This window comes from Ranitomeya variabilis, chromosome 5 (assembly GCF_051348905.1).
Source record: "Ranitomeya variabilis isolate aRanVar5 chromosome 5, aRanVar5.hap1, whole genome shotgun sequence".
NCBI classification, from domain to species: Eukaryota; Metazoa; Chordata; class Amphibia; order Anura; family Dendrobatidae; genus Ranitomeya; species Ranitomeya variabilis.
The window spans coordinates 372,619,584-372,640,430 of NC_135236.1; the positions used below are offsets into that span (position 1 = coordinate 372,619,584).

The 20,847-nt window shown below is 43.4% G+C and overlaps 1 protein-coding gene across 1 annotated transcript in view; it reads left to right on the forward strand.

The window, feature by feature from the left end:
* WASL (WASP like actin nucleation promoting factor) overlaps positions 1–19,604 on the forward strand; it is a 73,558-nt gene extending 53,954 nt beyond the window's left edge. Inside the window, exons 7-11 of the mRNA XM_077264936.1 lie at positions 10–52; positions 2,306–2,459; positions 10,368–10,909; positions 11,019–11,121; positions 18,129–19,604. Coding sequence (XP_077121051.1) covers positions 10–52; positions 2,306–2,459; positions 10,368–10,909; positions 11,019–11,121; positions 18,129–18,190 — 904 coding nt within the window. The 3' untranslated portion in view covers positions 18,191–19,604. The remainder of the gene's footprint in view (positions 1–9; positions 53–2,305; positions 2,460–10,367; positions 10,910–11,018; positions 11,122–18,128) is intronic.
* The last annotated feature ends 1,243 nt before the right edge of the window (positions 19,605–20,847 follow it).

Consider the following 20,847-nt stretch of genomic DNA (forward strand, 5'->3'; position numbering starts at 1 on the left):
TTTATTTAGACACATTGGACATGTGGGATGGGATCCAAACACCGGCTTTGATGTAAGTATATGGCGTAAGAAAGCTATATAAATCACTGTTGTTTCAGATGTAGGTAGTAATGTGCATATTAGTGAAATTACAGCCTAGTTTGTGTCAAGCAACTGATAATTAAAGAACGCCGCTTGCTTTTTTATTTTTGTAGGTAATGTTTCACCAGCTATCATTGTCATAATGAATCACTTAGCTATATGAGTCATGTCAGAATAGTATGCCCAGATGCCTGATTACGCAACCGTCCAGACTACTAGGCTGTAAGTTTTCTGATAACCTGTATGTGAATTTATGGTACGGAGTCCAGCGGTTGCAGTAACCCCTCTAAAAGTGTTATCCCATGTGTTGTCTCCTGCGCGCATTGGAACGTTTTCATGTGCATTCTCTCTGGGTGGGAAGACCGCCTCAGCGGGTCCTAAGATGTAAAATTAGTACATAGGATGGGGCTCTTTTCAGCCTATTATCATGCAAATCTTTATACTCGTGCATTGTCTTACACTTCTGGGTTGGTTTAAAGGGAACCAGTCCGCACCAAAACTGCCATTTACCTACAGAAATCGTGGTAATCTGTAGCTAAATAGTATTTAAATCCGGTGTGGCTGGCTTATTAGAACAATGACAACAGAGAGAAAATGAAGTTCTATTGTCTGTGGAACCATTTTGCATTTATCGGGATTCAGTGCTCACTAAACTGAGTGCTCTGTAATCCCTCACTTTGAGGTGACTGTACAAGCCCCCTGTATCCCCCTATGACTGGAGGCATGTGGTGGTAGGGAGAATATAACTCCACTTTCTCCCTGTAAGCTGTGCTTCCAATAAGCCAACCAGACATGATTTAAATGCTATGAGTCTGCAGTTTACCATTACATGTGCAGTTCTAGAGCCTTTTTGAAGGTCACATGATCCATTAAAATGTCAGACATCAATACATTAAGATACATAAATAATATTTTAGGGTTTCAACCCTCTGGTAGCCGCTTGCGTACGTATGCTCATGCACAGGGTTTTTATATCAAACAGCATAAGGTTTGTTGTCCATCATACACTTTATAGCTCCAACATGATAACTGCCTTTCTCCAGTGCAAATAACATAAGAGTCCTTTCTTTAAGGCCCCGTCTCACATAGCGAGATCGCTAGCGAGATCGCTGCTGAGTCACAAGTTTTGTGACGCAACAGCGACCTCAGTAGCGATCTCGCTATGTGTGACACGTACCAGCGATCAGGCCCCTGCTGCGAGATCGCTGGTCGTGTCGGAATGGCCTGGACCTTTTTTTGGTCGTTGAGGCCCCGCTGACATCGCTGAATCGGTGTGTGTGACACCGATCCAGCGATGTCTTCACTGGTAACCAGGGTAAATGTAAAAAAAAAAAAAACAATACATACTCGCCTTCTGATGTCCGTCAGGTCCCTTGCCATCTGCTTCCTGCTCTGACTGAGCCGCCGTACAGTGAGAAGTGAGAGCACAGCAGTGACGTCACCGCTGCGCTCTGCTCTCACTGTACGGCCGGATCTCAGTCAGAGCAGGAAGCAGACGGCAAGGGACCTGGACACCGAAAGGCGAGTATGTACTGTTTGTTTTTTTTGGTAACCAGGGTAAACATCGGGTTACTAAGCGCGGCCCTGCGCTTAGTAACCCGATGTTTACCCTGGTTACCCGGGTGCTGCAGGGGGACTTCGGCATCGTTGAAGACAGTTTCAACGATGCCGAAGTCGTTCCCCTGATCGTTGGTCGCTGGAGAGCGGTCTGTGTGACAGCTCCCCAGCGACCACACAGCGACTTACCAACGATCACGGCCAGGTCGTATCGCTGGTCGTGATCGTTGGTAAATCGCTATGTGAGACGGGGCCTTAAGGCACAATGTATCAAAGTAAATAGCAGCCTCACGAATCTTGTTATTCCAGGCAATATTAGTCCAAGTAGTATTAAACGCGTTCACCGGACACACACCTCTTGTTCAGCTCCAGCACAATTCCTCGCTGCTGAGCTAACCCAGCTGCTATTACACCTGTGAGCCCTCGGCTGGATAATGGAATCTTTTGGTTGCTCTTAAATCTCGGAACCAAAGTCCAATCGACTTAACCCTCTCAGTAGCCTAATGTTATTTAACCATTGAGGCCAACCGCCTCAGTGGTATATACAAGTCCATAGAAATCAATGTGCGAATGACTTAATCTATTGTAAGTCACACCATGTATTTGGGTTATTTTGGGGCATATGTAGAATTGTATCCCTTAACATTTTATTTTTTTCATGTTTTAGGTGAATAATTTGGACCCAGAACTGAAAAAATTGTTTGACTTATGTGGAATCTCTGAAGCTCAGCTGAAAGATAAGGAAACCTCAAAGCTCATATACGACTTCATTGAAAATACTGGAGGTGTTGAGGCTGTAAAAAATGAGTTACGCAGGCAAGGTGAGTTCTATGTGATTGCTATTCTGTGATGGAAAAGTGGTGGTTTTAATATTCTATTTCCCGAAAGGAACCCGTGTTTTTTCCCAATAAAGAATAATACCTCTCATACAGTTTTTTGTTTAAGTACAGAAGCCACTAAAGCCTGACGAGTTTAGTTCACAAACAGTGGATAAGTCTTTGTTTTTCTTTCGATTCATAGTCTTACTATGTTTATGAAATTGGGTGCTGAAATGTCAGTTTTCCTATTAGCCTCTAGATGGCAGCATAAGACATCTGACTGGTAATTTTCCAGCACTTTCCCTTTACATCAACTGCTCACACTGGTCTGACAATTATTCTGATACCTGTTTCTGAGATCTTCCAAAATACTTAACATTACAAAAAAAAATAATGCTAATATGCACATGTTTCATTTCAGCATTAGCAAATTGCATTTTGACAGTTTTTTAGAGCTTGATCGTTGATTAGAACTCGATTTTTGGCAGTTTTTCTCTTTTTCATGTATACTGAAGCCGCCGAGTGTTAATAAGTGACGCAAATCACTTATCATTGTCCGTGCTTGCTGTTTTCTTGGAACCTTTGCTCACCACCTTCATGCGGGCATCGCCGAGTGTTCATCATTAGCGCAAATCGCTAATCTGCACTCATCCTGTTTTCCTCAAGTTCTTTATTCACTGTCACCCCTCCACTCCCCTTTGCTTCACTCAGTGTGCGTGTCGTCCAGCCCCTGAGCTGCTGATCAGACGTACACCACTGATTAGCACCTGCGCTTGCTTTTATCAAGGAATTTTTTTCCCTATTTTTTTTTTTTATCCCTTTTTTGCACCACATCCATGAGTGTGTCCTACAACAGTCGAGCGCTGTCTGATTTTTTTTTTTTATTTTTTTTTTGTGCTAATTATTTTTTAAAAACCATTTGATTAGCTGATTGGACTTAATAGGTACAGTACAAATATATCGTAGTAAACTACAGTATTTTTTACGGAAAAAAATCATTGCGTCCATGCAACAGCCATCGAGCGCTGATCACTGACGGTTGTTGGGTTTTGTTTTTAAAAGAATAAAATAATTTAGATTAGTGACAGTAAAAAAAATATACTAGTAATAGTCATTTACTACAGTATTTTTTACTGAATTGAGTTTGGGTTAGTCTCAGAGTGCATGGGAAAAAAAGAATCACATCCGTGCGCCCGTCCTAGAGCCATTGAGCACTGATCAGCAACACATCACTGATCAACCTCCCCAAAAACCCACAAAAAGGACCAAAATACTATGCACATGGGGGTGTAGCGCCCAATCCAGGGATCTCGGTACTGGGTAAGATCTTGATAATGATTGGTGTACTGTGGGGGGGCTTTTGTATGCCTGTGGGCTTTTCACCTATGCTTCTCCAATGGACACTCTTTATACCTACCCTCACTTCGGACTAATTTATGGCCAGACTTTTATTGTTTAAGCCTTACTGGGCGGTACGTTTGAGTAAAGAGATATAGAGGTGGGCATAGTATTTTGGTCCTTTTTGTGGGTTTTTGGGGGTAAGGATCCTTGTTTTTTGGCATTTTTACATCTATGGCAATTGTTGCTAACCAAGGATACCGGGACTGATGCTATCTTCTGGAGTTTTCATTTGGTGTCTTTTAGTGTGTCATTTTTAATGTATGTAATTTTGTAATAAAACTTTGAATTTATTTTTTCTAAACGCTCCAGTTGTCCTCCTGTATTGGTACATGTCTTATTGGGAGTGGTGAATATAGGGGCTGAGATACTATCTCTGGCCTCCTTTTCACTATGAGTCTGGGTTTATGTGCACTGCCACATAGATGCCTGAGGACAGAAAATGAACCAGCACCGACTGTTGCTGACCCCATGTGGACCTCTAACCCGAAGAATATAAGCCACAGATTCCTGGTTTTGTGGCGCAATCGGGTATCCAATTTGACACTACCAACCTCACAGAAGTAGACTTTTTCAAAGCCTTTTTCTCTGAGGATTTTGTAAACCTTATGGTGGCCAAGACGAATTTGTACGCCCAGCAGTTTTTGTCCCAAAACCTCCCTCCTTCATTTTCTAACTGGTCCCCTGTAGATGCAGTAGAAATGAAGTTTGGGGGCCTGGTTCTTCACATGGGGTTAGTAAAGTAGCCAGAACTTGGGCAATATTGGAGTGTTAATGTTTTGTATATCACTCCAGTGTTCCATCCACTTGGCCATGACCTGTAAACGTTTTGAGGCCATCCACACATTTTTACATTATAATAATAATGCACGTTGTACTCCCTGAAATGACCCCAACTTTGACAGTCTTTTCAAAGTTCGGATGGTCATTGAGCACTTCAGCGACCACTTTGCTGTGGTGTACCTGCCTCAAAAAAAACATCTGCATGGATGAGTCTCTAATCCATTTCAAGGGGAGGCTGAAATTCCAGTAATACCTGCCCAGTAAGAGGGCCATGTGCCGAATGAAGCTGTACAAACCGTGAGTACCTCAGGGTACACCCATAAGTTTAGTGTACAAACCGTGAGTACCTCAGGGTACACCCATAAGTTTAGTGTACAAACCGTGAGTACCTCAGGGTACACCCATAAGTTTAGTGTACAAACCGTGAGTATCTCAGGGTACACCCATAAGTTTAGTGTACAAACCGTGAGTACCTCAGGGTACACCCATAAGTTTAGTGTACAAACCGTGAGTACCTCAGGGTACACCCAAAAGTTTAGGATTTATGAGGGGAAGGACTCCCATTTTGAACCCCCTGAATGTCCAACCTGTCCTGGAGTGAGTGGAAAAATTGTGTGGGATTTGGTGCACCCACTGCTGGATCAAAGTTATTCATCTCTACGTAGTTACTTTTATACTAGCATCCCACTCTTCAAGTCGTGCAAAAATCAGAGAGGACTCCCTAAGGCCGGGTTCACATTAGTGTTTCTGTGCGCAAAGTATGATCCGCATACATCCGCATGCGTACATATCTTTAAAATTGTGTACGCAGGGATATGTTTTTGCATGCGGATGCGTACGCATAAGGCTACTTTCACACTAGCGTCGTGCACTTCACGTTGCGGCGCACCGACACAAACTGTGACAGCGCCGCACAACGGTGGCAGCGGAGGCAGTTTTACAACGCATCCGCTGCCCCATTGTGATGTGCGAGGGGGCGGAGTTCGGGCCGCGCATGCGCGGTCGGAAAAGACTGTCACCACGCACAAAAAAAGTTACATGTAACTTTTTTTGTGGCGACGGTCCGACGCAACCGTCGCACGACGGTTGCGACGTGTGGCAATGCGTCGCTAATGCAAGTCTATGGAGAAAAAAAACGCATCCTGCAAGCAATTTTGCAGGATGCGTTTTTTTCTACAAAACGACGCATAGCGACGTGCAGTGCACGATGCTAGTGTGAAAGAGGCTTAAGTCGTTTAGCGGTGTACGGCGAACGCAACGTGTTGCATTTTTGAGGCATCAAATATTGCGCAATCGTACGCATGCGGACAACTGCGTAAAAAACGCATTACTGTCTATGGGAACACATTGCTATGCAAGGACATGCGTACGCATGGATTCGATACGCATGCGTACTTTAGTCTGTGCATGTCCAGAAAATGTCACCGCCTCCACCATGCGCATAAAAAACGCAAATGCAAGCCAAAACGCATTTAAATGCATGCATACGCAACGTTTTTGTTTGCATCATGCGCAAGATGGTGCGCAGACCTAAGCATGCTTTAGGATTTTGATTTGGCATGTGTTTGCTCATGCAGATGATACGCTGCACACAAAAACGCTAAAGTGAACCTAACCTTAAACACTAATTGGGCAGCTACACAGGAAGGGTTAAGCAAAGCCAAATGTAGCGACAATAATCTGGTGGTCACTTAAAAGGACCATAGGTGTTAGGCGTCGAGTTCCCTCCTCTGCACGGGGGGGGGGGGGGAAATCTCGAACCATCTCCGCTGCGGTCTCCCATTCTTCTCCAGCCGCAGTGGAGCCTGCTCAGCAGAGACATCAATCCCAGCGTCTGGCTCAGCCTGATACTGGACGACTGGTTACTACTGCCCTTCCAGGCTCTGTCCTTGTAGCCAGTAATGTTCAGTAGCGAGCCCGTCTTTCTGGGACTAAGTCTTGCTTTTCCCTTACTGAGCATGCCCACGAGACGACCTCCCATTGGAGGTGGGGTGGTCACATGCTCAGGTCCTGTTGAGGCTCCTATTGGTCCATCTGGAAGGTCTTGTAGCACTGCCGCTATAAAAGGTTCGCACGGCCACTCGGCCATGTGCTAGTGTACACTTGAAATCGTGTGTGTGTTGATGAGTGAAAGTCGTTCATTAATCATCCCCTCCCTTGTGTATGACTGCTCGCATAAGGAGGATGATTGCTATCTAGCGCCCGGCTGAGCCATCAACAATAAACACACGAAACAGCGTCTAATTGCTGCGACCGCCAGTGTGGCGCCATGTGTTATTAGAGCGCTTTCCTAGCCCAAGTCTGGGTGGTTAGTGGCATCCGCCAGAGCAGCACTGCATGCACTCTTGTGCATTTAAGTTATTTTTGCAGTTACTCTGACACCCCAGTTGCGGTGTCAAGCACAAGAAGTCTAGATGAACTCTAATCCTGTGTAATTAATTTACTATTACTGCGAAGGTCGGGTCCCCTGCTTTGATGTGGGCTCCAGTGGTGAGCCCGCATCAAAGCTGGGACATGTCAGCTGTTTTGAACAGCTGACATGTGCCCGCAAAGCGGCGGGTGAAATCGCGATTCACCCGCCGCTACTAACAAGTTAAATGCCGCTGTCAAATGCTGACAGCGGCATTTAACCTGTGCTTCCGGCTGCGCAGCAGGAAATGTGCGCATCCGGAAATGTGCGCATCACCGACCCCCGTCACATGATCAGGGGTCAGCAATGCATCAGGATAGTAACCATAGAGGTCCTTGAGACCGCTATGGTTACTGATGCCGGCCTGCTGTGAGCGCCACCCTGTGGTCGGTGCTCATAGCAAGCCTGCAATACAGCTACATAGCAGCGACCTGATGATCGTTGCTATGTATCTGAGCTGATCCAGTTGTGCCACCTTCTAGTCTCCCATGGAGGCTATTGAAGCATGGCAAAAGTTTTAAAAAAATAAAAAAAAAAGTTTAAAAAAATATGAAAAAAATAAAGTATTAAAGTTTTTAAATCACCCCCCTTTCGCCCCATTCAAAATAAAACCATAAAAAAAACCAAACCTACACATATTTGGTATCGCCGTTTCCAGAATCGCCTGATCTATCAATAAAAAAAAGGATTAACCTGATCGCTAAACGGCGTAGCGAGAAAAGAAATTAGAAACGACAGAACTACGTTTTTTGGTCGCCATGACATTGCATTAAAATGCAATAACGGGCGATCAAAAGAACGTATCTGCACCAAAATGGTATCATTAAAAACGTCAGCTCGGCACACAAAAAATAAGCCCTCAACCGACCCCAGATCATGAAAAATGGAGATTCTACGGGTATCAGAAAATGGCGCAAATTTTTTTTTTCTTTACAAAGTTTGGATTTTTTTTTTAACCACTTAGATAAAACGTAACCTAGACGTGTTAGGTGTCTATGAACTCGTAATGACCTGGAGAATCATAACGGCAGGTTAGTTTTAGCATTTAGTTAAAGCTTCCAAAAAAGCCAAACAAAAAACAAGTGTGGGATTGCACTTTTTTTTGCAATTTCACCGCACTTGGAATTTTTTTCCCGTTTTCTAGTACATGACATGGTAAAACCAATGATGGCGTTCAAAAGTGCAACTTGTCCCGCAAAAAATCAAGCACTCACATGGCCATATTGATGGAAAAATAAAAAAGTTATGGCTCTGGGAAGGAGGGGAGCGAAAAATGAGAACGCAAAAACTGAAAAGGGCAAGGTCTTGAAGGGGTTAATGTAGGGTATTTGCGCGTTTTTGTTTTTATTCCAGTTTCTTTGCTAATGGCCACAGTGTGAATGTGCACCTACACATTGCACTTGTGTTCCAGCTCATTTCTTTGGTTTTGGTTCAGAAGATAAATCTGTAGATGAAGCTGCATAAAAGCAAATAGATAGTTGTGATCAATAGACAGCAGTGACTGGGGAAGGTGGGGATGAGAACCAGACATCAGAAACCCACTGAACTGTGGGAGTACCCTAATGCTGGCCATACAGATTTTATAGCGGTCCGTCGAATTAGTGTTCATCTGACACCTACCTGTTATGACTCCCCCCATCTATATCGTTACACATGAATGCTCAGCCAAGTGCTCCTGTGCTCATTATGAGGGAGCAGATGCCGGAATTATCTGGTGCAATATCTTTCTGCTGAACAAAAGGGTCTACAGTAGTGATGAGCGAGTGTACTCGTTGCTGGGGTGACCTCCGAGTATTTGACTGCTCGGAGATTGTTTTCATTGCGGCAGCTGGATGATTTACGGCTGCTAGCCAGGCTGAGTACATGTGGGGGTTGCTAGGGAATCCCCACATGTAATCAAGCAGGCTAGTAGCTGTAAATCATTCAGCTGCCGCGATGAAAACGAAATCTCCGAGCAGTCATAAATACTCGGCGGTCACAGGAGCGTGCTCGAGAAAACCCCAGCAACGAGTACACTCGCTCATCACTAGTCAACAGTTGACATAATCTTAGAGGGATATCCTGGAGACCCCATACATGATAGATTGTCAGCCAGTCCGGTCGAAATTGACGGGTTTGGACTACTTTTATGTAATGTGCATGAGGGCCTTAAGTGATATACAGATGAGTATGAGGAACTGTAGTGGCGCTAAACCAAGTAACATAATTTTCCACTCTTATTGCAGTTGAACTGAAATATTGGAGATGAGCCATTCAGTTTCAGGACCCTGGTCCAGCGACCACATCAATATTCTGTGACCCAGTGCGATAATCCTGTGAACAGTCTTCTACTTGCTGGCATACCTGGCTCCTCTTTATGTTGGTAAGCATGGTGCAGCGTCATGTGTGCATCACGCTAAATAGATGACCTAATGCCATGCTTGCTAATCGGAAGCCAGGGATGCCAACAGGTAAGAGGCTGTTGCATGGCTCCCATCCAGCTTTCACAAAATATTGAGTCCTGTTAAGTGTCTAATTACTTTTCTCTACTTTGAATTTGACCTTCTCACAAGCCCCATACTGATCGTTGCTCCAGTATGGACTGAACACTTCTCAGTTCTTCTGAAAATGTAATCCATCTTCTTCAGTGTTGACATTGGTGAGAGACGACAGGCGGAGTACAGTGTATAGAATATACCGTATATTGATTTTATAGGAATTTGGTAGGACGCAAGCATTGTCCATTCAGTACCCTTCCTGCTAACAATAAAATAATCCCACTAATGTGTCCATTTGTGAAGAAAAAGGAATTAAAAATCTATTTACTTATTTTTGATGTTATCTGAATCCTATTGCAAGTATACTCACACGTTGTTGGATTCACAGCTCTATGGACCTTCATTGGGAAGACGTTATAGCTCTTATCCATCCTGCATGCATGGATGTTTTTTTTTAGTAACCGTAAAGGATTTTTTTTTAATGTAAACCTATTTTAAAGGTCTGCTCCATTTATTTCTATAGGTCCTCCTCGCTGGAGTGGTATGTATGGAAGGTTGCAAATAATGAGACTTGATAAGCATGGAGTGCAAAGCGTGGTGTTCTGTTTTCTCTTAAAATCTAGTTTGCAGAATTGATCACATAATATACAATAAAACCTTAAACGATTTTCCATGTAGTAAATATCTGTTTAATGTTAAACAGTTAGCTTATTCAATATATTTTAAATGCATGTGCGTAAAACTGCTTTTTACATACCTACTGTCATTCAAAGATGTATTTGAAGTCATTTTCATGTGTTGATATTGCAATGCTCTTGACTATTGGTGGTTTGTATTTTACAGCACCACCGCCACCACCTTCAAGAGGTGGCGCTCCACCTCCTCCTTCACACAGCTCAGGTCTCCCACCCCCTCCACCAGCAAGAGGTGGTATTTCAAAACCCCCTCCACCTCCTTCCAGAGCTCCCATGGCTGCACCCCCACCACCTCCACCTTTCAGACCAGGTGCCTCAGGACCGCCACCACCTCCACCTAATAGAATGCATCCTCCACCACCACCAGGTCATTCTTCATCTGCACCTTCAAGTCCACCTCCCCCACCACCTCCACCAATGCAAGGATTCGGATCACCTGCACCACCTCCAGCCCCTCCTCCACCTGGTCCACCACCTCCACCTGGACCACCCCCTCTACTTGGTTCGGCAACAGAAAGTGATCATCCGTTTGCACCTCCAGCTGGTAACAAAGCAGCAGTTCTTGAGCAGATTAGGGGAGAACAACCTATACTTAGGAAAGTAGACAATAAGGATAATCGGCCAGTGTCTTCCTCCGGACGAGATGCTCTGCTAGACCAAATACGACAGGGAAAACAGTTAAAGAAACCTGTGAGTAGTCTCAGCACATTTCAACTTCTACAAAACCTTGTTCTTCAAAGTACTGCTTTGCTTTTCTTTTTCCACCTTATCTTGACTATATATGCATTCTATTTACTAGGTGACAAATGAGTCAGAAATTGTTGCACCTACACCTGCTCCTGGAATCGTAGGAGCACTAATGGAAGTAATGCAGAAAAGGAGTAAAGCCATTCATTCTTCAGGTATGGGCAGTACCATGGTTTTAAGCTTACACCCACAGATGTCGTTTTTATTTAATTGAACTTTTAGGCTCTGATTACTTTTTGTGGATAATTTTCTTTGAGGATTTTGCCACAAATTACTTGCGGCTCTGGTTGCGAATGCCACGCTACTCTGTTACAAAGCATTGGATAGGGTGAAATCTGCAATGAAAATCCACCCAGATTTGAAAACTGCAGCATGCTCTTATTTTCATTCAGATTTTTTTAACCCCTTTCCGACGTTGAGCTTAATAGTACGCTCCGGCAGTGAGCCCACATCTTTCCCGGCACATGTCAGCTGTTTGAACAGCTGACATGTGCCCGGAGTAGCCGTGGGTGGTATCGCAATCCACCTGCAGCTATTAACGCATTAACTGCCGCTGTCAAACGCTGACAGTGGCATTTAACATGCATTTCTGGCAATCGCACCAGAAGTCCGCCCATCGGTGATCCCCGTCACGTGATTGCAGTCACCAATGGGTTAGCATGACAACCAGAGGTCTCCTGGAGACCTCTATGGTTGTCACTGTCGGATTGCTGTGAGCGCCGCCCAGTGGTCGACGCTCATAGCAAGTGAGGTATTTGCTACATGCAGGTGATCTGATCATCGCCTGTATGTAGAAGCGCCGATCAGGTTATGGCAGCTTCTAGTCTCCCATGGAGACAATTGAAGCATGCCAAAAGTGAAAAAAAAGTTTTTTAAAAAAATATAAAAGTTCAAATCGCCCCCCTTTCACCCCATTCAAAATAAAACAATACAAAAAATCAAACGTGCACATATTCAGAATCACCCGATCAGATCACCCGATCTATCAATAAAAGAAAGGATTAACCTGATCACTTAACGGCGTAGTGAGAAAAAAGTCAAAAAGCCAGAATTATGTTTTCCAGGACGTCCCCCTGACAGCACATTGGAGGACTTCCTCCTCCTCCTTGCAGGGACAGGAAAAACAACACGAGAGGTTAAAAGGTCCCACTCCGCCCCCTTTCCTTCAGTGTTTTTCCTGTTCCTGCATGGAGGGACACACGAGAGTTCAGCGCAGAAGCTTACCGGACCGGAGGGCTTAGGGGGATCGTGCGGCTGGTCCAATATCTTTCCCCCTCTTGGATAGCCCAGGGCAGAGTCCCTCTGCCCCAGAGACCAGTCGAGCGGACGAGCTCCTGGGTAGAGCCGCTTCCTCCCTGTGGGGGGCTCTCGGCTCGGGCGCCATATCGGAGAGGCGCCGTTCTATACACGAACACGGAGGTGACAGGAACTCCCAGCGTCAGCGAGGCCCAGCATGCGTTCCACTGCGTGGAACGCGGAAGTAGGTGCTTATGATATGATCATCATTTCCGGTGACGTTGGGGGGTGTACCCGATCAGGCCGGACGTCATTTCCGGTGACGTCGTCGGCCAGCGTGCGGTCCACTTCATGGGACGCAGAGGTAATGAATAAATAACAAGCGCCGATAACTGTGTCAGCGTCAGAACGGCGGGCGCATAATTTGATTATCCGCGCTGGCTTCAGACCACAGATACACGAGACTCGGTCAGTCGGTCCAGAGTCACGTGGTACAGAAGGGTAAAGCAGAAGTGTCTGCAATGCCGGAGACAAGGGCTGAGTGCAGCGACTGCTGCGGTGTCTTTTACTTTTTACCATGGGGCGGCACATTTACCCAGTCCTGATTTTCTCTACAGAGGACATGGAAATCAGGAGTCAGGATCCTGGGGTAAGTGCACATAGCGCATATGTACCTATACAAACACACATATAGACTCTAAGCAGTCCCTATTCTTATATTTAGGATAAGGATGTCCCACAGGCACCCCTCCCAACGACAAATAAGCCAGGCAAGGCCTCGGCGAAGTCTAGGCGGTGCTCAATATGTCATGTAAAGCTTCCAGAAACATACAAAAAAGCTCTCTGCAACTCCTGTATTTCCAAGGTTGTAAGAGAAGAACAACCAACGCTCTTGTCAGAGATGAGGAGTCTAATCCGGGAGGAGGTACAAAGCTCATTAGCTGCCATGTCTCCGCAATGCCCCTCCAGTCCAGGTCCAAGTCGCAAAAGACCTAGAATGGACTCAGAAAAAGATCCTGATATTTCTTCAGATGAAGAATCAGAAGTTAAGAGTTTGGATCAGGAGGAAGGAGAGCTGCCACTAGAAGAACAAGAACAAGGAAGGAAGTTTCTTTTGTCGGTCGAAGACACGGAAGATCTAGTTCAGGCGGTGAGAAATACGATGCAGATGGAGGAACCACGTCCGAAGTCCAGACAGGATCTGATGTTTGGAGGTCTTGCATCCCAGAGACAGACGGTGTTCCCGGTGAGCGAACACATCCGACTGATACTGCAGGAGTGGAAGGATGCAGAACGTAGACTGGTAATGTCCCGGGAATTTAAAAGCCGTCTTCCGTTTGACCCTGAGGATATCAAGACATGGGAAGAAATCCCTAAAGTCGATGTACCTGTGGCCAAGGTTACAAAGAAGACAGCCATCCCCTTTGAGGATTCGTCAAGCCTCAGGGATGCCATGGACCGCAAGGCAGATATTCTTTTACGTCGAGCTTGGGAAACATCGGCAGCTCTGATAAAGACTAACATAGCGGCTACTTCACTAGCCAGGTCCATGTTCTTGTGGATGGGGCAATTAGAAGAGCATTTAATTAATAAGACCCCGCAGTCGGATATAATTGCTTCCCTGCCCATTATAAAGTCCGCTACGGCCTTCATGGCAGATACTTCAGCTGAATCAGTGAGATTTGCAGCTAGAAATAGTTCTTTATCTAATGCAACCCGTAGGGCTATATGGCATAAATCTTGGTCGGGAGATAACGCCTCTAAAAATAAATTATGTGCCATTCCCTTTGCAGGATCCCGGGTGTTTGGACAGGCGTTAGATGACATCTTAGGTTTATCCTCAGGAAAACCTTTTTTATCATCAGACGCAAACTCTAAGAGATTTCAGCCTTTTCGAAAAATGCCTCCACCTCGTAAACAACCTGACTATAGAGAACAGTGGAGATCCAACAGAGGGACCTATAAAGGGTCCTATGCTCCAAACAGAAGGGGAAGAAATTCCCTGTTTGGATCAAGCTCTAGACCTAGAAGACAATGATGCCATAGGTATAGGGGGCAGGCTCAGTCTGTTTCTGAACTGGAGTCGAATCACAAAAAACAAATATGTCCTCAGCATAATATCCAAGGGCTACTAAATAGAGCTTATATCTCCCGCGCCACACAGATGTATCTCACCAACAATTGTAGCAACCAGTTCTCCAATGTTCTCAGACCTTCAAAAACTTTTCAGCTCTCAGGTCATAGTTTTGGTTCCCTCACCAGAAATAGGCAGAGGTCACTACTCTTCCCTATTCTCAATCCTGAAATCGTCAGGAGAAACTCACACAATTATAAACCTCAAACCTTTAAACGTATATGTCAAATACAAAAGGTTCAGGATGGAATCATTAAGATCAACCATCTACCTTATAGACAAATTCGGTAATGTGCACTCTCGACCTGAAGAGTGCGTATTATCAGGTTCCAATCCATTCAACTTCTCTGGAGCTTCTGAGGTTCTCGGTAAAAATTCCGGACCAAACCCGCCACCTCCAGTTTCAGTGCCTCCCGTTTGGACTAGCCTCGGCTCCAAGAATATTTACAAAGCTGGTGGCCGAGGTAGTGGCATATCTAAGAAACCAAGGAATTATGATAATTCCTTATTTGGACGATTTTCTCCTGGTAGCCCGAACAGAAGACACTTTACTCCTACACAGAGAGCGAGTTATAGCGGTGTTAGAACACCTGGGTTGGGTCGTAAACCAAAAAAAGTCACACCTAAAGCCCGAATCTCGGAAGGTATTCCTGGGAGTGCTTCTGGATTCTACCACTAGACAATCCTTTCTACCAAGAGAAAAACAGGAGTTAATGAAAAAGACGATTATAGAGTTCCTGAGGAATCAAGTTACAATAAGATCGGCCATGAAGATCTTGGGGAAGATGACAGCATGTATCACGTGTCAGGTGGGCCCAAGCTCACTCAAGACTACTACAAAGACAGCTCCTTGGTATGGGATCATTGCCAGACGTCTCTGGACAGAACAATTCAACTCAGCAGAGGTAAGAAGATCATTACGGTGGTGGACACGATACAGCAACCTAAGAATAGGTGTACCATGGATCTTGACCCCTTGTGTGGTAATCACCACAGACGCCAGTCAGTGGGGATGGGTAGCACACCTAGAAGGGAGTTTCTTCCAGGGCAGGTGGCCCGATGACATCAGCCGCAAGTCGTCAAACTACAGAGAACTTTATGCGGTTTGGGAAATTCTAAGAAGGAACCGTTCTCGCTTAAAGAACAGGCATTTGAAGATTTTAACAGACAACATGACAGCAGTATCCTTCCTGAGACATCAGGGAGGCCCCAGACACAAAGCACTTCAAGAGTTGGCACAGAAGATATTTGCTTGGGCAGAAAGCACAGTTCTTTCAATTACAGCAGTACACTTAGAAGGGTCTCAAAATATCTTGCCGACTACCTGAGCAGGAGGGAAGTCCCAGAATAGATTTGTTTGCCACAAGGAAAAATTCGAAGGTGCCAAGATTTTATTCTCTCAACCCTTCAGACATGCCAGAAGCAGTCGACGCCTTAAGCCAAACATGGGACGAACCACTCTCCTATGCAGTTCCCCCATTAGCACTCATTCCGGTGGTGCTCAGGAAAATTCAGGAAGACCAAGCTACAGTTCTGCTGATTGTACCGTTCTGGCCAAAAAGAAGCTGGTTCCCATTGCTGGGATCCATGACAACAGAGAACCCAATAAAACTTCCTCTATGGAAAGACATCATTTATCAGGGTCCTGTCCTGCACCAAAACCCGGAAAGATTAAACCTTTCAGCGTGGATCCTGAAAGGGGTGTTTTGAAAGCCCGAGGTTTATCCAATGAAGTCTTTTCAACCATTCAGGCTAGTAGGAAACCGGTAACTTCAGCCATTTACTACAAAATCTGGAAAAAATTCTGTATGGAGGGTGGCAGGTCAGCCGTGATGCCGGAAACCCCGGACGTTCCCAGAGTTCTGGATTTTCTCCAATCGGGTTTCATCATGGGCCTTAGGCCTAGTACCCTTAAGGTACAGATTTCGGCCCTCAGCACTTTCTTGATTATCCTTTGGCTTCTCACTGGTGGATAATTCGGTTTGTTAAAGCCATCCAGAGATTGCGTCCCACCTTTAGACAATTGACTCCCTCTTGGGACTTAAACCTAGTCCTCAGGGCCCTATGTAACAACCCTTATACCCTTAACGAAGATATGCCTATTTCAGTTAGTACATTAAAAAACAGCCTATTTTGTAGCTATTACAACCGCTAAAAGAGTGGGAGAAATTCAAGCCCTGTCTATTAGGGATCCATTCCTTCAGATTCGTGACAACCATATAATTTTAAAATTAGATCCATCGTTTATCCCTAAAATAGCTTCAGTGCAAAACCGAAATCCGGAGATAATTTTACCCTCCTTTTGTGAAAACCCCTCTAATGCAAAGGAGCAAGCGTTGCATTCCCTTAACGTTAGACAAGCAGTTTTAGACTATCCTAGAGGCCACTAGTACCTGGAAAAGGGACCCTAACCTATTTATCCTTTTTTGGGGGAAAAATAGGGGTAAAAAAGCTTCTAAAACTTCTATAGCTAGATGGATCACAACGGTAATTGCTAAAGCCTACTCATCAGAAGGGATAGATTGTCCAGCAGGAATTAAAGCTCATTCTACTAGGGCCATTTCAGCCTCATGGGCTGAACGAGCGGGGGCCTCACTAGAACAAATTTGTAAGGCAGCGACTTGGGCCAGGGTGAACACATTTTGCAAACATTATAAACTTGACGTGTTAACAGCCCAACAAACGTCATTTGTGAGAAAAGTTCTCCAAGCAGTTGTCCCACCCTAAAGGAGTTTTCTTTTGTATTCTCCAATGTGCTGTCAGGGGGACGTCCTGGAAAATGGGTATTAGACCTACCGGTAATTCGGTTTCCAGGAGTCCATCCTGACAGCACCGTTACTTCCCCCCTATGTATACTATGTCATATGTTGTATTATGATTTGGTTAATAAAAAATTCAATTTGCATCTATCCATGGTGTACTTGTCAAAACACTGAAGGAAAGTGGGCAGAGTGGGACCTTTTAACCTCTCGTGTTGTTTTTCCTGTCCCTGCAAGGAGGAGGAGGACATCCTCCAATGTGCTGTCAGGATGGACTCTAGGGAAACCGAATTACCAGTAGGTCTAATACCCATTTTTTTGGTTGCCGCGACATTGCATTAAAATGCAATAACAGGCGATCAAAAGATCGTATCTGCACTAAAATATCATTAAAAACATCAGCTCGGTGCACAAAAAATAAGCCTTCATCCGACCGAAGATCATGAAAAATTGAGACGCTGCTAGTATTGGAAAATGGCACAGTTTTTTTAATTTTTTACAAAGATTGGAATTTTTTTTTTCACCACTTAGCTAAAAAAGCACCTAGACATGTTTGGTGTCTGAACTCGTAATGACCTGGAGAATCATAATAGCAGGTCAGTTTTAGCATTTAGTAAACCTAGTAAAAAAGCCAAACAAAAAAGTGCGGGATTGCGCTTTTTTTTGCAAATTCACCGCACTTTGAATTTATTTTTTTCCCGTTTTCCAGGACACGATATGTTAAATCCCATGGTGTCATTCAAAAGCACACCTCATCCTGCAAAAAGCAAGCCCTCACATGGCCATATTGGCGTAAAAATAAAAATGTTATGGCTCTAGGAAGAAAGGTAGCAAAAAATGAAACTGCTAAACCAAAAATACCTCCGGTCATGAAGAGGTTAAGCAACTTGTGAATGAGAGTTTGAATACCCTTGTATTATACTGTTAATTGCTGCACAGTCATTTTTACATACATATAATATACACACAGTAACACCGCCAGTTGTTTTTTTTGTTTGTTTTTTTACTAATCGTGTTTTTCTTTACCTGTTAGATTCTGATGAAGATGAGGACGATGATGAAGACTTTGAGGATGACGATGAATGGGATGATTGATTTACACGTTATATAAATATATATAATATATATTTTTTTTAAGGTGAATGAATACTAAACACTACTTTCTGTCTGACTTCTGTAAAATGATCATGTAAATGGTTTACCAATCTGCTGTATATTTTTGTTGCCTTTTTGCTTTTTTAATATTCTGTGCAATACCTCATTGGAAATGCAAAGTTTTGTCATTACGCTGCACACAAATCTTCCTCCTGCTAACTGTGTGCAAACGGACATTGCATAACTGCTCACATTAGTGAATCTGTAACATCTGTGTGACGAGATCTCCCTCCGGAACGGTCAGTGACAGAACAACCTTTAATGTAATTGTTATAATGGAAAAAAAACACTATTTTCTTACCCTGATTTTTCTGTATCTAAATTTCTTATTGAAATCTAGTCTAGCACTACGTTCTTTTTTTAAGTCATGCTGATCTTTGCTAATTATGCCCCTCATTTTGAACTCAAAGCTAAATGTATGTTAAGTATGTTGTTCCTTGTTTTTGTTTAGCACTTTTTATTTTGTTTTTTGACACTACAACAAATTGGATTGTATTATCGTAGCCACTACCAATAATGCTTATAACTCATTTTACAAAGTTCTATTTTAATAGCAATATTAGTTGACTGTTTGGTTAAACAGTTTTATCTCCAGTACCTTGTGAAAATAAAAAAGTATGAAACACGGTACACCAACTAAGGATTGGTGATATTTAACCTAAATGGTGAGTAGAACTGACATAGCAATGCTACATGAGGCCACTGCTGACCCTAACTGCATTAACCACGTGGACACATTGATAGTTTATACACTACACTTTCTATCAGAAATGGTGCCAGTGGCGCACTTTTATTCTTCTGCTTGCTTCTCTACTGTAGGGTTAAGTTTCTGAATGCGTACAAGCCATGTTGCAGAAGCTCCAGTATACATTCAGTGCCGTTTATTGTGCTGCATTCCTTTATGTATCCAATAGCAACACTACAACACAATCATACCGAAAAAAAAACTATCTTGAATGGCAAATGAATATTAGTCTATATGGTAAAATAAACACTAATATGTTATGAACCTGCCTATTGCAATGCTCTATTATCTATTGTATAGTTTTGGGGATCAGAGGTTGGCATTCATACGAAATAAAGATTACACTTTGTATAAATAGTCGATATTTACTTCCATTCACATACACATACTATCTTATCATATATGGTGGCATCTGGTATCCTCGGGGCAAACATTGTGGTTAAGGGGTCACAATAAATAAGTTTCTGTTTAGCTTTCATTGTAAATGTTACTGGCTGTTAATAACTAATATATGGTTAAGTGTGACAGGCTGGTCCTGTTTCATTTTATATTCTGGAAATCCTAAGTATTGGACTATCAATAATCATGCAATTAAAGTGATCATGTAAACGTTATAGTGTATTTTATACATAATTAGAACTCTATTTACCATGGGCTCTCATTCTGCATAGATATGACATGAAATATATTCAGTATGTCCACTTGTATTTTTTACTTAGTATCAATTGTATCTCTCCATTAGAGATAAGCAAATTTGTTCGGATTTGGTTCTGAATACGATCGGCATCTAATATTGTTTTTGCAATATTCGTAGAACACATCAGAACGTCATTTGAGTCAACGGGAGTAGATATTGTCAAATATGTTCGGAACTGGTCATTAAACATACGTTCGGCACGAATAGTGTTCGAATATGGCACTGATGTGTCGAAATCAGACTCGGGGGGGGGGGGGGGGGGGGGGGGGTTAAAAAGCTAACAATTTCGCTCCTCTCCACTCACCATCCTGATTTACGACGGAAGGCTATGCTCACTAGGCAGATTTTGCTGGATGTAGCAACAACAATAGTGGGAGGTTGTTGGTATCTAGTCCTGATATTTTTATCTAAACAAAATCTAAAGGGTAGCTGGTGCTATGGGATCTAGATCCAGGAGATTTCACAAAGAACTGGTAAGAGAAATGCTTCAAAAACCAGTTTTATGGTCAAATATCAAATCTATAGTGTGCATAATCATAGGAAGAAATGCTGTGTAAATGATTTTCGGTCTTCTGATAAGTTTCACAACCATTGGCGTGTCCCTGTTAGCATTGTGTGTATATCAGTGTGTTGTAAATTCTATTGACAAACTATACTGCCCCCTAAATCTACCCTTTAGAAAAATATGTATGTACAGTATGTATGCATGCATGCATGCATGCATACATACATAGTGTCTTGTGAAAGTATTCGGCCCCCCTAGAACTTTTCAACCTTTTCCCACATATCGTGCTTCAAACATAAAGATACCAATTGTAAATATTTGGTGAAGAATCAACAACAAGTGGAACACAATTGTGAAGTTGAACGAAATTTATTGGTTATTTTAAATTTTTGTGGAAATTCAAAAACTGAAAAGTGGGGCATGCAATATTATTCGGCCCCTTTAACTTAATACTTTGTTGCGCCACCTTTTGCTGCGATTACAGCTGCAAGTCGCTTGGGGTATGTCTCTATTAGTTTTGTACATCGAGACACTGAAATTCTTGCCTATTCTTCCTTGGCAAACAGCTCGAGCTCAGTGAGGTTTGATGGAGATCGTTTGTGAACAGCAGTTTTCAGCTCTTTCCACAGATTCTCGATTGGATTGAGGTC